At 37.7% G+C, this 17,904-nt stretch overlaps 1 protein-coding gene and 1 long non-coding RNA gene across 3 annotated transcripts in view; one reads left to right on the forward strand and one right to left on the reverse strand.

Moving 5' to 3' along the window:
- The window catches only part of GLYCTK (glycerate kinase), a 28,924-nt gene extending 14,411 nt beyond the window's left edge, over positions 1-14,513 (forward strand). For both annotated transcript variants that reach the window (XM_026683546.2, XM_087954925.1), the window contains 2 exons: positions 5,343-5,518; positions 12,812-14,513. In XM_026683546.2, coding sequence (XP_026539331.1) covers positions 5,343-5,518; positions 12,812-13,714 — 1,079 coding nt within the window. In that variant the 3' untranslated portion in view covers positions 13,715-14,513. The remainder of the gene's footprint in view (positions 1-5,342; positions 5,519-12,811) is intronic.
- A 2,950-nt stretch (positions 14,514-17,463) lies between these two features.
- LOC148132046 (uncharacterized) overlaps positions 17,464-17,904 on the reverse strand; it is an 86,029-nt gene continuing 85,588 nt past the window's right edge. The window contains exon 4 of the long non-coding RNA XR_015747536.1: positions 17,464-17,542. This is a non-coding gene — a long non-coding RNA (uncharacterized LOC148132046). The remainder of the gene's footprint in view (positions 17,543-17,904) is intronic.

Raw genomic sequence — 17,904 nt, forward strand, 5'->3', positions numbered from 1 at the left:
GTTAGAAGAAATTACTGGCCTTATCCTGTAAGGAAGGCAGGAAGGAAACATTCTGGTATTGCTTACAGAAACTGCCTCTCCGTTAACCCTGATTACATTCTTGGCAGGACTAGACTTCCTGTCTCAGGAACTTCTCTGGAGTTTTTTCCCCCTCCTTTGCTGGTACTTAGCTTGTGTGGAGTGACCATTCAAAGTTACAATGGCACTGAAAAAAGTGACTTATGACCATTTTTCACACTTACAACTATTGCAGCATCCCCACAGTCATGAGAGGCCAGGCGAGGAGATGCTTGCCTCGATGTGAGTGATATTGAGTTGGCCACACCCAGCCAATAACATGATCACCAAGCCATGTCCACCCAGTCACATGACCACCAAGCCACGCCCACCACCTAAACCATGCCCACAGAACCGGTTGTTAAAAATTTGAATCCCACCCCTGGTTGTATGTGTCTCCCTGATGTACTTTTTTTCTCTTTCTCCATCAAATTCAGCTTTACTGAAAAATCAGAAGTATGTATGCTCAGGCTCTTATTTTGCAACTAATCTCTAAAATAGGTTATGTTCTTCTACTGATATTTCCAGTTTAATGAAACCACTCTAGCTTTTCTTGCTTAGAAATTTCAAAACTGCTAGCCTTGTTTTGGTCCAGCAGGTGGCAGTCCAGAATAAGAATAAAGAATATGCCATGTAATATTGAAAAACGCAGTAAGTTGAGCAGGAGCATGAAGCTAGAATATAGAACATAGAATAACAGGGCTGGAAGGGACCTTGGAGGTCTTCTAGTCCAACCTCCTGCTTGAGCAGGAGACCCTAAATCATTTTAGACAAATGGTTGTCCAGGCTCTTCTGGAAAACCTCCAGTGTTGGAGCACATACAACTTCTGAAGGCAAGCTGTTTCACTGATTAATTGTTCTGTCAGGACATTTCTCCATTATTAATACTAGGTTGTATCTCTCTTTAATAATCTTTCACCCATTATTCCTAGTCCCATCCTCAGGTCCTTTAGAAAATAGGTTGATCCTGTTGTCCATGGAAGAGTGTAGTGTGCCAAAGAGTTGGCAAATTTGTTTGGTCTGAAGGGGCTGGAAATTGTTTGTCTGAAGAAGCTAGGAATTTGACATTCCAAGTAGCCATGTTTTTGAGGTCTACGTCATAGCATTCATTTCATTTTGATGTTCTTGGTATTAGTTATGTTGGTGCAATTATTGTACAGATTGTTCTTTCCACTATTTTCTTAACTGTCAACTATTCCTTTTTTTTTTTTTGAGGCATAAGCAATAGTATGACCACGTAGATATGCCCTAAAGGCAGTCTAGGCAACCCAAATATTTGTAGAATCTCTCTTTAAAAGAAGAAAAAAAATTATTTGTAAATATATTTGAACTATAAGCAGCCCAGAGTCATTGCCTGAGATGGACAGCTGTAGAAATTAAATAAATGAATAAATAAATACACAAAACATCATTTAATAAATTTAAGAAACTCTTTAGCAGCCTATATGAGAATATTATTGAGCTCTTAAATGGGAACTTTATTAACTTGGAACAAAATATTCATTGAAATATATGAAGCAAAGATACTGAGCCAGCTAGTAATTGCACTGTATGGTAGGGTAAAATACATAATCATTCTGAGTAACTGAAGCAACTTAAAAATGTTTAGTTTCGGTTGTGTAATGCTAAGCCAAACATAGCTAAAGAAATTTGGAGATTATAGATATGTGTTTCCTTGCTGTTTATGAACTGGATCTCTCTTGATGTAATGGAAAGATTAGTCAATATTAGTCTGTGTGATCAGGATGAAAAGATGAATTTAAATATTGGTTTGATATATTCCGTGATTTATTTTGCTTCCTATTTCTCTATATGTTTTTTTATTTCGCCCATTTCATCTCTTTTTTTGCATATTAAACCAATAAGAATATGAAAACATACATGGATTATTGGGCATCTCCAGCTACAGTTTGTGTCCCTGTTAAACAAGAAAGTCTAGGATCCTGGAGTCATTTCTGGAAACATTGCTATTTACCGGTTGTAAGATAACTGTCATGCAAGACTGATTCATGGTATGGACATGGTTGAATCAGGGATGAAGCTGAGACAAAAGAAGTCTGGAGCAGGGGTTTCACTCACAATGCCTTTCCGCTTAAATTGGCACAATTCTGCAAGCTTGGGTAGCATGTTCTTTATTCAGGGGCAATATCGGCTATGTGGGAACTTTCAGGCAGCTCTTTTAAAAATACATTCACGCTTACTCCTCACTCATCCTCCACCACTGGCCACAATCAACCCCTTTTGTAGGTTTTGCATTTTAGATGTGTAAAATTTACATTTTGTAAATGTAAAAACATAGGCTGCATGAAGAAGGAATTCCAGATTAGGGAGGCAGAAATTAATCAGCATGGTTACTGATTTTATTTTTAGATGTATATGTTTTCCTGTCCTTTAATGCATATGCATCACTCAGGACAACTTAAAACACTTGAAATGAGTGCAAGATTTGAATTTTGGCAGTGCTCCAAAAATGTACAAAGACATCCAATAGGAATAACCATGTCTTCTAAAACTGAACATGATATTGAATGCCTTCCTAAAATAGCAATGCTTTGCCTATTTGCAAAACATTATCCAATAGGGCGACAGTCTAGACTCCTAAGAAGAAGGTTCCAGAGTTTGAGGTCTACCATTAAGGCGGCAATCCCTGAAGTGTATTGGACCCTAAGCCTGTAATGCTTTCAAAATTACTCTCGGCACTTTGAATTGTACCCCAAAATAAAGAGGTAATTGTTAGCAATTGTTATAGGACTGGGGTATAGCAGTGCCTGTAGGCATCTAACCATTTACCTCACCTATTGCTGTTAATAAAATCCAATTTAGAACCCACATCATTCCTATCAGTAGATAAAAAAGAGAAGTGGAGCTACATGCCACTGAGAGGTCCAGCAGAATGACAGGGACATAGTCTTGATTTCACTGTGGATTATTTACCAAGGCAACCAAAGATTTTTCCAGTTCTCATCGTTCCCAGTTCTCAAGCTAAAATGAGTCTAAGAAACCTGTTTCACCCAGGAACCCCTGAACCTGAGGGTCCCATTCTATGATTAACCACCTTGTTCAAGAATAGCTAATTGGAAATTATCTAACAGGATCGGGAACTAAAAAATTCTTTTATTAGAAGTTTCATACTAGCGTTCCCTCTCCTCCCAAGGCTGGATGTTCAGTGAAGGATTGGCCATCTAGTTGACTGGATCTTTCTTGGTTGCCTTAGAGAAGACAAGGGTCAAGGGCATGTGTAGTCTAATTTACTAAAGAAGTTGTTAACAACCCCTGCTGTATGAATGTCATCTGTGACATCAAAACACAAGCAGACATAGCAGGATCTGATTCTGACAACTAAATGAGAGTAATTGTTCTTGAATCTAGGGTGGAGAAGATAGTCTTCACATCCCCTACAATTTGAGTAAAGATCTGCTAGCAAAGAAATAGAAGATAGATGAACTTAATGAGATAGATATAAAGAGATTCTACCATCCCCGGAAGAGTGATCAGTATGATACTGCTGATTGAGGGAAAGTCTACTCATACTTATGCAGGCAATTATTTGAAAAGAAGTCATCCTTGTCAGGTGCCACTGACTTTGTCCTTAGGTTTTTGGAAGCCACTGATCTCATGTGAGAATAATTCTCTTTCTGGTTAACGTGGCCATGAGTAAATTTCTAACAGTTGGTTAAAAATCGCTATATAATTATTTTTCAGGGGAATATTTTGCAAGATATTGTGCCTCAAACTTCAGCATGTTTTGTATTTCATGGCAGCTTTTGAACTGACATTGACAGAGTTGACCTTGTGTCTTTTCACTACTCTCTTGATCTTTTATTTCTATGGACTTTCTGTTAGTTGTGATTGTGCATCCATTGCTCCGGTGGCCTGTCTGGTGCTTGAGATATTTCTCTTTAATGGATTGTCTCCCTCTAATCCATCTATCCCTGGCACCCAGCTGAAGTGTTCAGTTGCAGTTCATTTCCCTTCTCTATTTTGCTTAAACTGGCCCTGTGTTTAGAGCTCTTTTTGTGCAGAAATAACAAGCACTGTAAAATGTGTTCTCATCTGTACATGCTAGTCGATGGCTTTCTTTACATAAGTAAACCTGAATGGATTTCAGGATGAAACTTTCAGTTCATTGGATTATCGGGAGTCTAATTCCGAGAGCTTTGTGTTCTGAAAATAATCCTTAAGAAGTGTGTTGGATTTTGTGTGAGCTGAATACTTCTCAGTTATTCGTTCACCTTTCTTCATCTGAAAAAAAAATACCACTGTTTGAAGGGACATGTTAACTTAAATCTGTGGATTCTTTAAACCTTAATTATCTTTTTTCAGGCTTACACAAAAAAGTGGGGAGCTTTAATGACTAGCCGAGATAGGTTGCAATCATGTGAGTTCAGAGGCATTTCTGAATCTTGTAGATTTAGGGAGGTGAGGAATGCTTATGAAGTGAATGATCCCTATTATATCTCATTTTCACACCCAGCCCAAGAATGAGATAAAACAATACAGCCAACATTCAGTTATTTATTTGCTCGCATCATATAGACAGACTCTTGCCAGATTAAACCTATACTACTCTCACCCTAACTAGATTCTAGGGAGTGGCTATCCTAACTTTTTTCCTGATCAACTTGTGGTGCCTCTTGTCTTGCTCGCCTCCTTGAAATATTCTCTCTTCTTTCTGACAAACTGCCCCTTCACTGCAGTCCATCTCCCCCTTCATAAACACAATCCATCACACACAGTGATATGTTAACTTTCCTGTGCCTATATTGCTGCCACCACATCATCATTTCCAGATTTCGCTATTTGTACTTGCAAAGATGAATTTTGTAAGATATTAACACAGCCTACCTGTAGTTTTCTTGGCAATGTATTTCAGAAGAGGTTTGCCCTTTACTCCTTCCTAGGGCTGAGAGTGACTGGCCCAAAGTCACCTGGATATCTTCATGCCTAAGACAGGGTTAGAACTCACGGTCTCTGGTTTCTAGTCTGATCCTTAACCAATGCACCAAATTGGCTGTCTACTTTTAATATATATGGGAGGAAAGCTACCTTGCCCTTTTAGAAGTTTAGATGTGAATCTCTGTTTTAATCACTTGATAGGAAAGTATCCCCAGTTGTCATTCTGTAAAACAATCATCTGAAAAGCGGGAGGAGAAAAATTGCAAAGGATGGAAAGAGGCAAAGAGGAAAATACTGCCTCTCTTTGGAATTCTGTTGTCTTCTGATAGAGGCTAACCTTTGCAAAAAAGGAGCCTTGTTGCCTAAAAGCATACTTTTCTGCCTTTTAGGAGGTGGTTCTGCCCTTTTACCTGCGCCTATCCCTCCTGTCACCCTTGAAGACAAGGCCACCATCACCAGGTTACTTGCTTTAAAAGGAGCCACCATTCAAGAGCTGAATACCATTCGAAAGGCTCTCTCTTTGTCAAAAGGTGGGGGGCTGGCCCAGATCGCTCATCCTGCCCAGGTAAGGGTATTAAAAGCTCTCTTGGCCGAATAAGACTTAGGTTTTTTTAAAAAAAATGCCAGTTGTAGTTCTCTAGACTGTGGTTTACAGATGGATAAATTTTGGTGCTGAAGGTCTGGATAATTTTTATCCTCATCAATGTCAGGGACCTTATACTAGTCAGTTTTGATGCTTAAACATTTGGAGCAATCAGAAACAGAAGTCTTAGGAATGTAGGGAAATGGTTGTGATTGGTTCTTAACATATTTTTAGTATTCTTGAAGAAATCTTTTAGCTCTAGGCTGAGCTAGGAAATGTGCATGCAGAATAATGCAGTAAATACAAATTAATGTCCCCAGAGTGAATTATGCAACAACAGTGATTTATTTGTAAAAATCATTGCAACGCAGGCTAATTTGGTACAAATCTGGAAGACCTTAGTTTTAATGCACCAACTTCCATCTAAAGCCCTTTCCAGAAGTCCTTTTATAATTTTATTTCCTGTGCATGTTCATAAGGGCTCAGGGTTTCCCCCCAAAATTAAATGTGATAAATTCTACTCTTTGAGGTGAATGGAATATTTGAACAGGAGGCCTAAAGTTCTGTGCTAAAAATGCCAAAGCATTTCATCAAAAATTCTGATTGTTCAGCTGTAATGACTACTATGAATTAAGTAAAAACAATGCTTTGTTGCTTAATTTTTCTTTTACACAATTTGTAAATAATTTGGGTTGAGGGATTTAACTTTTTAAAAAACATTTCTGTTTTGCAGATATTGCAAACATTTAACAATTAAGAACTTATCCAGGTAGCCTTTGACTTACAATTGTTTAACAAATGTTTGAAGTTACAGTGGTGCTGAAAAAAAAGCCTGGTCCTCACACTTATGACCAATGCTCTCACAACTGTTACACCACCACCATGGTCACGTGATTGCAATGTGATTGCAATCATGTGGTTACATGATCATGATTTGTAACTTTTTTGCCAGTTTCTCATTGGGAAGATTGTGGATTAGCTTAATAACTACAGTGATTCACTTAGCAATTGTTGTAAAAATAATCATAAAATTGAATTTGACAACTGAGGAGACTTCCGGTTTGTCGGCTTCGCGAGCGGCAGGGATTTGCGGCTGCGCGATCCCTGCGCGCTAGCCGTTTTTGGGGCTCCGACCCAGCCGGGTGCGGAGCTAGGCTGCCCTGCAGGGGCAGCTGAAGGTAGGGGGATCCGGAGAAGGGTTTGGGGGTGCTGCAGACCCCCTCCCTGGCCGGCAGAACCCCTTTTCCCAGGACGGTGTAGGCGGTCCGTAATGGCCGCCACAAAGAAGCTGGCAGCCGGGTAAGAATGCGCAGGAGGAAGTGGAGAAAGTGATTGAGAGGAGAAAGTTTTTCTTGGCTCCTAGGACTCTAAGACATATTTAATAAAATTCCTGAAAAGTATGACTTTCTGAATAATACCTGCCAGAAGAGGAAAAAAGCGGCTGCTTGAAGGTGCTGAAAGGATAGCTTTCCCTCTTTTCCTACGGAATAAATAACTGGATATTAAGAAACCTATTTTTTAGGTGGAAATTGGTTTTAAGCGATGAGTGGGAAGAGAGAGGATTAAAAGAAAATATTTGTATGCTAAGATTTGTTGGAGCAGATGCCTTAAGGATTTGAAGACTAGAATATATTGTAACAAGACTTTAAACAGATTTGGACTTTCTTTCTCTTTGATTGATATCACCCCAGAAGGAGAAAGTGAGAACTCTGCCTTGGTTTGGACTGATTGATAACTTTGGGACTGTTTTATCTTTTTATTTTCTTTTGAATATTCTGGTTGTTGTAAGAAGAAAGAAGGAGAAAAGAAAAGAAAAGATTTATAATGGCTCTTTCTGTTGAGGAACTAAGAAATGGTGTGGAAGAAGCTTTCCTTTTCTTAGAAATGGCGCTTACTAATTATCAACAAAAATTACAACAGATGAAGACAGCAGAGGAACAAGAAAGAAAGGAAGGAGCCATCTTTAATGAATCTCAGAATTTGATCCAGAAAAAAGAAGAGAGAAAGAAAAGAAAAGAAGAGAAAAGAAGAAAACTAAAGGATTTAAGGACTTAAGATCTAAAAAAACATTTAAGAAAGGGAAAAATAAAGTGCAAAACCAATATGATGATTGTAAACAAAGGGGAAAAGAAATACGACAGAGAAGGGAAGCCGGTAAGGCAGAGGCTAGAAGAAGGGGGTAGAAAGGTTTGTTGGGAAAAGAAAGAAAGGGAAAAGGTGGAGAAAAGCTACAACGTTTTGAAATTAAATGGAAAAAAGGAATTTTTTATGGATAATGGATAAAGTATAATTTTTTTTTTTAAAAAAAAGATTTTGCAAGGTACATAAGATGAGATGGTAGTATTGCAATGGTTTAAGAGTTGATAAGAGATTAAAATGTTAAAATGTTTAAAAATGATTGGTTTTAAAACTTAATAATAGGAGGGGTTTAGAATATTGTTTTAATTAAAGAGTTTAATAAAATTATGGTATTGATGTTATTATAAAATTTTTATTATAGTATTTCTTTTTAATATTTGGATTTATTCTCTAATTATGCACTTAATTGTGTTGGATGTATTAGTTAGATAGAATGTACCAAGCAAAATCTGATTGGGTATTAGATATTATTTTAAAGATTAATTTGATTAACTTAGGGGAGATAGAAAGGCATCATACTCTGATTAATGATTTCAGGAGAAACTGATTTTCTTTTTTTTTCATAAGGGATGAGACAAAGGGATGATAAAAATGGACAAAAGATACAAATATAATGATTTAAACTAAGATGATTAATTAAGGTAGAATTAAGAAGTGTGAAATATGTGGAGAAGTTAATATAGAAGGCTTAGAATGGTAAATAAAATAAGTAATGATATGTAAGATGAGCATGAATATAATTGAAGTCCATGAAGAGAGAGACACCTGGGTCCAAGTTACTTTCCAAAAAGATATTTTTTTATGTTTTGTGTGTTGTGTGTATATGTCTTTTTTGGGGGGAGAATTGGTAAAAACTTGTAGAAATATAGAATGAGAATAATGGTAACTAAGTCAGAAAGAAACAGATGAAATAATAATAATGATATTGAATAAGAGTAAAGAGAAGTAAAGAGAAATTGAATAAGAGGTTTTGGTATATTATATGGAAATGGTTTAAAACAGAATCATAATTTTAAACATGTAATGAATAATGATAATTTGTGTGTTTTAAAAATTAATAAAACTTGTCTTAAAAAAAAAAATTGAATTTGACAACTGCAACAATGTATGACAAAAATTCTGGTCCCAATTGTGGTCATAAGTCAAGGACTACCTGCATAAACTATGAAATATGACCTATTTTTCATAAAAGCGAAAGACAGTAATTTTGTCAGAGCAGTAGGGAAGAATTTGAAGTATGATTCATACTTTATATGTCAAACACAGTTCTGTCTATTAGTAATACACTGAGCCCGTTTTTGTTTTTTTTACAGCAGAAATCAAACAGTATTTGAAGATATAGATTAGCTACATCATTCATTTCCAGTTTTTCAGCAGGCAGGAAATGTGAAGGTGGCTGTCTTTCCTATCCTAGGACTCTGGCTCAGCTTCATTTCGAAGATGTAGGATTTATCCAAATCCCTTTCAGTGCAGATTCAAACGTATTCGTTATTCAGTGCATGATTCCAAGTAGTGCAATTAGTCAACTAAAGCCTCTTAACAGCATTAATGTAATTATTTTATTTTAATCTTTCAATCTTGTGATAAAATTGGCTTAGGTTTATAACTGAGCTTCTAAAATGCCTCCAGTTGGAATCTAGGCAGAGTTTTTTTTGGGAGGGGGGGTTGTGTGTGTGTGTGTGTATCTTCAAGTTAGTTTTTGTCAGGTTAAACCCAAGAATAATGAAGAGCAATTCAGTCAAGAGTTCTTTATTTGCCTACACACAATAGACTGTGGGTATCCATATTCTCTTCCTCTGTCTCCTATACAGCTCTGGCTGTTTTACCTTTTGTCTCCTCTCCCCTTTCTGAAATATGCTCCCTCCTTTTTAGGAAACTGCCACACATTGTAGTAGTCCATCACAACCATTCCCCCTTTGTGGGCATCTCACAGTTTTTAATTCCTGGCGACTGCCTGGAGTAATCCCTGAAGTTTTTTTTTTTTTAAACAAGTTTTATTAATTTTCAAAACACACAAGTCATCATTATCCATTACATGTTTAAACCTTTTTCCATTATAAATTTAACAAGTCAGATAAACTATAATTCTGTTTTAAACCATTTCCATATAAACATACAAAAACCTCTTATCCAATTTCTCTTTACTTCTCTTTACTCTTATTCAATTTCATTATTATTATTTCATCTATTTCTTTCTGACTTAGTTACCATTATTCTCATTCTACATTTCTGCAAGGTTTTATTAATTCTCCCCCCCAAAAAAAAAACATACACACACAACACACAAAACATAAAAAAATCTTTTGGAAAGTAACTTGGACCCAGGTATCTCTCTCTTCATGGACTTCAATTATATTCATGCTCATCTTACATATCATTACTTATTTTATTTACCATTCTAAGTCTTCTATATTAACTTCTCCACATATTTCACTCTTCTTAATTCTAACTTAATTAATCATCTTAATTTGAGTCATTATATTTGTATCTTTTGTCCATTCTTTATTGTCCCTTTGTCTCGTTCCTTAAAAAAAAAAGAAGTTTCTCCTGAAATCACTAATCAGAGTATGATGCCTTTCTATCTCCCCCCTAAATTAATCAAATTAACCTTTAAAATAACGCCCAATACCCAATCCGATTTTGCTTGGTACATTCTATCTAAATAGTACATCCAGAATAATTAAATACATAGTTAAACAATATATGTAAATATTAAAAACAAATACTATAATAGGAATTTTATAATAACATCAATACCATAATCTTATTAAACTCTTTAATTGAAACTCAATATTCTAAACCTCCCCTCATATTATTAAATTTTAAAACCAATCATTATTAAACATTTCAACATTTTAATCTCTTATCAACTCTTAAACCATTTATGTTTTCTATTTCTGATACAATACTACAATATCATCTTATGTACCTTGCAAAATCTTTTTGAAGAAATTATACTTTATCCTTTATCCCTAAAAAAGATTCCTTTTTCCCCATTTAATTTCAAAACTTTGTAGCTTTTCTCCACCTTTTCCCTTTCTTTCTTCTCCCAACAAACCTTTCTACCCCACCTTCTTCTAGCCTCTGCCTTACTGGCTTCCCTTCTCTGTCGTGTTCCTTTCCCCTTTTGTTTACTATCATTATATTGATTTTGCACCTTATTTTTCCCTTTCTTAAGTGTTTTTTTAAATCTTAAGTCCTTTATTTCTCTTCCTTTCCCTCTTCCTTCTTTCTTGGTCGAGTTTTGAAATTCATTAAAAATGGCTTCCTTTCCTTCTTCTTCTTCTGCTGTCTTCATCTGTTGTAATGTTTGTTGATAGTTAATAAGCGCCATTTCTAAAAAAGGAAGGCTTCTTTCAAACCAGCTTTACCATTTTTTTTTGCTTGTTCATAATCTTTTCTCAGTTCCTCAATAGAGAGAGCCATTATAAATCTTTTCTTTTCTTTTCCCCTTCTTTCTTCTTACAACAACCAGAATATTCCAAAGAGAAAATAAAACAGTCCCAAAGTTATCAATCAGTCCAAACCAAGGCAGAGTTCTCACTTTCTCCTCCTGGGGTAGTATCAATCAGAGAAAAAGAAAGTCCAAATCTGTTTCTTAAAATCTTAAAATCTTATTGCAATATATTTTAGTCTTCAAATCCTTAAGGCATCTCCTCCAACAAAGTCTTAGCATACAAATATATTTTTTTTAGTCCTCTCTCTTCCCACTCATCGCTTAAAGCCAGTTTTCACCTAAAAAAATAGGTTTCTTAATATCCACTTATTTATTCCGTAGGAAAAGAGGGTAAGCTTTCCTTTCAGCACCACCAAACTGCCGCTTTTTCCTCTTCTAGAAGGTATCATTCAGAAAGTCATACTTTTCAGGAATTTTGTTAAATATGTCTTAGAGTCCTAGGAACCAAGAAAAACTTTCTCCTTTCAAAACTTTCTCCACTTCCTCCTGCGCATTCTTACCCGGCTGCCAGCTTCTTTGTGGTGGCCATTACAGACCGCCGCTGCACTGTCTTGGGAAAAGGGGGTTCTGCTGGCCGGGAGGGGTCTGCAACACCCCTAACCCGTCTCCGGATCCCCCTACCTTCAGCTGCCCCTGCAGGGCAGCCTAGCTCCGCACTCCGTCCGGATCGGAGCCCCAAAAGCGGCTAGCGCAGCAGGATCGCGCAGCTTCGCGAATCCCTGCCGCTCGCGAAGCCGACAAACCGGAAGTCACTAATCCCTGAAGTTTTATTGGCGAGGCTTTTAGGAGGTGGTTTACCATTGCCTCCTTTCTTGGGCTGAGAGAAAGTGACTGGGTGACCGTGTGCCAGTCACTTTCTCTCAGCCCAGGAAAGGAGGCTGGCTTCCTGCCTATGGCAGGATTAAAACTCACCATCTCCTGGTTTCTAGCATGATGCCTTAACTCCTACATCAAACTGGATCTCAAGTTAGTGTTAGAGGAGATAAAATACTCCAGATTGTATTTGACTTTTGACTTTCCACCCCCCCCCCCCGTATTCAAGTGATCATCTGATCTTGCAGACCCCAAATGAGTACCTATGCCAGGAGTCTTCAAACTTGACAGCTTTAAGACTTGTGGACTTCAACTCCCAGGATTCCTCCTCTAGTCATGTTAGCTCAGGAATTCTGGGAGTTCAAGTCCACAAGTCTTAAACTTGCCAAGTTTGAAGACCCTTGACCTATGCGCTCACATTGAGTGTGTATGTTGCGCTCAATAGCAACTGAAATTCAAAGATTCGGTTTCCATTTTGATGGCCAGAATAAGAAATTGCAAAGCAAAAAAGAAAAAAAAAACTATTTTTCATGGTGGCTTATAGCAGGCAACTTAGTCATTGTTAAACAGTGGAATTATTGGGATAATATATTAAAGGATAGATGGAAAGATGAGATCTGGTCTTTGAAAAGTACCTGATAAAAATCCATTCTGTAACAATCCAAAGTAGAGAAACATTGTTTTATAAGGAATGGTGGAATGTCATTTGTTGTCATAAATCATACCTGAAAACAACTTATTTCAAACATTATTAGCATATTAAAATTCAAATACATATTTTCACAAAATCAAGGTAGGCATAGTTAAAAATAAGATGCAAATTCCAATATAACGTGAACAATATTTACTATTGCTTATTTTTTCAGGTGTTGAGCCTCATCCTCTCTGATGTCATTGGAGATCCATTGGACATTATAGCAAGTGGCCCGACTGTTGCCAGTTCTCACAGCATGCAGGACTGCTTTCAGATACTGGCCAAGTATGATGTATTGGACACCTTGCCAAAGTCTGTGTTGACAGTCCTCTCCAGCTCTGTCACAAAGCACAGCACCCAGAAAAACTATTCCCACGTCTGCAATGTTGTGATTGGATCCAACAGGCTAGCTTTAGAGGGAGCCAAATGCCAGGCAGAACAGTTGGGTTACCTGACTATACTTCTGAGTGATGCTGTGGGTGGGGAAGTCAGCACTGTTGCCCTTTTCTATAGCCTATTGATTCAGTTTGTGTGCTTGAGCATTATAAACGATGCTGGAAACAGACCTTTAAGAGATTCTGTGAAAGAAATGCTCACAAGCATTGCAGGACAGCTGGAGATTCCAGTCTTGAGCCTGATAGACCCTCTAACAACAATGAAAGAAACCCATGCGGAAAACCCCATTTGTCTTATGGCAGGTGGAGAAACCACCGTGCAGATTCAAGGAAGTGGGAAGGGTGGAAGGAACCAGGAACTGGCTCTGCGAGTGGCCTTGGAACTGCACAGAGCTAAATCCACTATGGAGGGAAGCTATCTTAGTAAATACGAAGTCATGTTTTTGAGTGGTGGAACTGATGGACAAGATGGGCCAACAGAGGCTGCTGGGGCCTTCTGCAGCCAGGATCTGGTGGAGGAGGCTGAGCAGGAAGGCTTTGACGTGGGAAGCACGTTGAGCAATAATGACTCATACACATTTTTCACCCAGTTCCAAAATGGACATCACCTTTTGATGACAGGCCTGACAGGCACAAATGTCATGGACATTCACGCTGTTTTAATCAGAAGCCGAACTTAGTGATGCCACAGACATTGAGCTGTTCTGATTATGAAGGAATCTGTAGGCAACCCGAATGGAATATCTCTGTCCAGGCTGTTGATAACGAAGACCTAATGGACGGATATTGATAGACAAGTGGGGGTCACTTTGTTGTTTTAATTAGATCATGGAAACAGCTTCTTGAAACTATGACAATTCTTTTTTTATAACAACTTTCTTCAGCAGTGTGAAGAATTCTTCTGGTCATTCTGAGTGGGCCAGGCTGAAAAAGAAGAGCTAACAAAACTCTTATTATTTAGCCTTGAGGATGGCATCCAGAGGGCATCTTAATTTTGTAATCGTCTGTCGTCTAAGGTTGACCCACTGTATTTTGAAACTGTACCCTCCTCAGATGTTAAACAGGGGTTTGTCTCACAGGGGCTTGCTTCCCCCCCCACCATGCATGTGATGATTTCCCCCCCGCCGCCATCTAGAGGTATATGGTTCATGTCTGTAGATGGTGGGGAGGATGTGTTTGTGTAACAGTTCACTCATGCAAGCCAGAACTGAGATAGTGCAAGGTACTTGGTCATTAAGGTGCTTGCTCACTTGGGATTCTTCATGCACATGGGACAGTTTCCTGCCCTTTAGACTTCATGTAAACAGAGACACAGTCATAAGAGACGTGACATTGGGAGGAATAATTTTGTATGGAAGCAATACTGTGCTAACCTTGTAACTCTTTTCCCTGTGGATCTGCTGAAGCAGTTTCTGAAGCTAATACAGTGTCGTTGAACTTTTTGTGTACCACTGCAAAATAAAGCATTTTCTTCAAGAATTGTTTATTACACCCTGCCACGGGACGTCAGAGCATCTAGCCTAAATTCATATATGAGACAATTTCCCCACCATATCTGAAAAGTAATAACAGAAAATGCTTCAGATCAGTGATTTCAGGTTCGCATTAGCTCTATACTTCTGGTTTCCCAACATGAAAAATCAGCTTGTCATTGTATGTTAACTCATCCTAGTGGAAACAGAGAGCTCCAAGTTTCCTTTGTTCAGCTGTAGAGTCCACATCGAATGAGGTTGGAACTGAGAATCTAATTTCCATCAAATCCAGGCAGGATATGCATTTTTTAGCACCTGCTCCATTTCAGTATCACTACCTGTTATTGGAAGAAGAGTTTGAAAAATGGGCTAGATGTGCTGAAACTAATGTAACCTTGACCTTGCTCACCTTTCGTAATGGCTTTTTCTTGCTGATTGATAATTTCATGGGGAATGCATTGTGCAGAATGGAAGCTGCAAGCATTTTATGTATCAGTTTACCATTGACTGGAAAACAATGGAGCCTCAGGTTTGTGACCTTTCTAACTATATCAAGCCAGAAGTCCCTGTCACTTTGATTAACTCCTCTAATCCCAGAGAACAAAGACAAGAAAGACCCACACAGGCAACTGTTGCCAAATTGCTGCATTGCACAACGCAGTCCACTATTGGAGCAACATCACCAAGTTCATCTGGTCACTTCAATAAGCTGAACAAAACATCATTTTTTTGATCATACATGTAATATAATGGCTTTCATGAAAGTCACCCATTGATTAATCTAAGCTAGCTGTTCCTGTTCCAGTTCAGCAAAAAAGGACAAATTAGAATACCAATCCATTTTTCAATGAGGTTTAAATTGAGTATTCCATAAATTAACCACAACTTAGTTTTTGTTATTACAACATTCTACCCTTATTTTGCAACAAACTAAAATGGTGCCCATCTGGTACCCCCTTTTTTTGAGAGGGGGGGAGGGAGGGAGAGAGAGAGAGGGAAGGAAGGATGGAGGGTGGGAATGAGAACAATCTTATGGTCCTTGGGAACCATAGCCTTGATCAAATCTGCCCCCACTTAAGTAAAAAGGAGGAAATTTATATTTGATTCCATTCTCCCTACATTGATAAATCAAAATTCTCAAACTTGGAAAATATTTAAAGATTTGCTGCAGCCTAAGTCTCCCCATGTTTCCATCAGATTTCCATCAATAACATTTAGACAAGCCGAAGAGTTATTCCATCCATCTGAATGCAGAACTTTTTGCTGGTATATTAAGTGTTTGGAAATCTGCTGCCAGCAGATCTTTTTATTTCACTAAAAATGAGTGCAGAATGTGAAATGCTTTGGAAAAAAAACTAAGCTTTTCTCCTTCAGCATTAATGTGTGTGTGTGTGTGACTGGACAATGTACAAATTACACAAAAACCTAAAAGCTATGTATAAATATTATAATGGGGGCAGTTAAACAAGAACAGAATCATTAAAATTCTGAATTAAATTTAAAAGTGAGGCGGGCCTTCAGGGGAGAGTCAGGTCTTCAGAAATTTCCAGAAGGCCAGAATTGTGGGGGCCCGCCTCACTTTTGGGGAGCAGAATGTTCCAAATGCTGGGGGCAAAGGTCTACCTGGACCCCTTCAGTTAAAATAAAAATCCTACAAATGTTTGCTTACAAATGTTTGCATATATTCCTGTTGACTATATGACCAATTTTTTAAAAAGCTGTAGTAAATAAATTAGAGATTATTGCAGTGATTATTGCATGACTCAGATGCCCTTTAGCTGATCATTTAGCTATAATGGAAACCATGCATCTGAGACTAAAGGCTGCTTAGCTTAGAAAACAGCCATTTGGGAAATAGATCCACGTAATCAGGCTTTGCTCATGAGTTGGGGGCTAAAATCATTTCCCAAATATTTGAGAGCTGTTCATGAGCAAATATCTTCCATCTAGCTGGCAACATTTGAAAGCTGATCCACCTCATTCTTAAGTATAAATCACCCACCACACTTAAATTATGTAATTTAAAATCCAACAAGGTGTAGAAAATGTATTAAAAAATAAAACATATTCCTTTGGACATTTTGGTATTTAAAGGGAGTCTAGAAATAGTTTGAGAGTTAATTGTTATATTTTCTCTAAATATTACATGCTTGCCTTTTGATCAAGAGATGTAAGATTAAACCATTGACTTCTAACTTGTTGTTTACAAGAGAAGAATACTAACCCCACATCATTATTAAAAGAAGGTTAGGATACATAAGCAAACTTATTTCAATTGGGCATGTGGTCTTGGGGTGTACAGCATGCTAAATATTTGCCACTTGATCTCGTCAGGTTACCTAATACAATGCAGAGTATTCCTAGCAAGTACTTACTACATTTGGAACAGCACAAAGTGTCTGTCTTTGTTTTTTCATTTTACCGTACTGCATTTAGCTTCCATGAATATATTGCACTTCAAGCTCTTAATGGCATATGAAGGGTTAATGGCAAATGAGATGCTTTTTTTTTTTTTGCCAAAGTTTCAGTGAAGAACCTTTGTGTTAAGAGGACCAGGAATTAAGGCTTGTATTGCTAAAATCACTCAAGGATGAAAGCCTACTTATATCTGCCTTCCTGCACAGGTTTAAACTAATTTTGTGTCCTCGTTATGTTTTCTGTATCCCTCACAGCATCAGCTTCAGGGGAGTTTAAAAAAAAAAACCTACACCAAAACAGTTTCTTTATATCAGCAGAGTTCTTCATTAATCCTTGGAGACGCTGCTCATGCGTGATTTCAGGCTCATTCGCAAAGCCTTGGCAGCAGCTACTACTTCAGGGTAATCCCATTGCTCTTAAAGTTGTGTGTTGCGTGTGTGTTTAAAATGAACATTTCGCTGATTATTAAACTAAATACGTTTTTCAAAAAGGAAAAGCTGATGAAAACAGATGAAAGGATGTTGTTGCTTGAAGCACACTTCACACCAGTGTTCTCTTGGTTTTTCTCCTCTCTGAATATCTTTATTTCCCATTCTCCTTTCCTTTAATGAGGTGAAACTAGAAGTGGGGAAAGTTGGTCAAGGACAACAAAACTAAGAACGCATTTTCGAAACGTGATGTACATGTTTTGCAACCTTTACTGTCATTGGAGATAGAGAAAGAAAAACATACAGGATGTAAGCAAATCCGGGTATTCTCTTGCCTCCATATTAGAATAGTCACAGGAAGGGCTGTGTGTAAAAAGGATGGCAGGGGAATAAAGTTAAACTCCACCACTAATTCTTTCCATTCTTCTGATTCTGCTGATTAAAAATCTCCATGTAATTTTTCTATCATATCATCTATGGGTTCCTTTGCAAATGAAAGTGACCAAAAGGGGAGACCTACAAATGCATTTTATGTACTAGGACATTTGCACA

This window comes from Notechis scutatus, chromosome 2, assembly GCF_049901735.1.
Source record: "Notechis scutatus isolate UNSWTSFEM ecotype Mainland chromosome 2, rNotScu1.2, whole genome shotgun sequence".
Classification (NCBI taxonomy): domain Eukaryota; kingdom Metazoa; phylum Chordata; class Lepidosauria; order Squamata; family Elapidae; genus Notechis; species Notechis scutatus.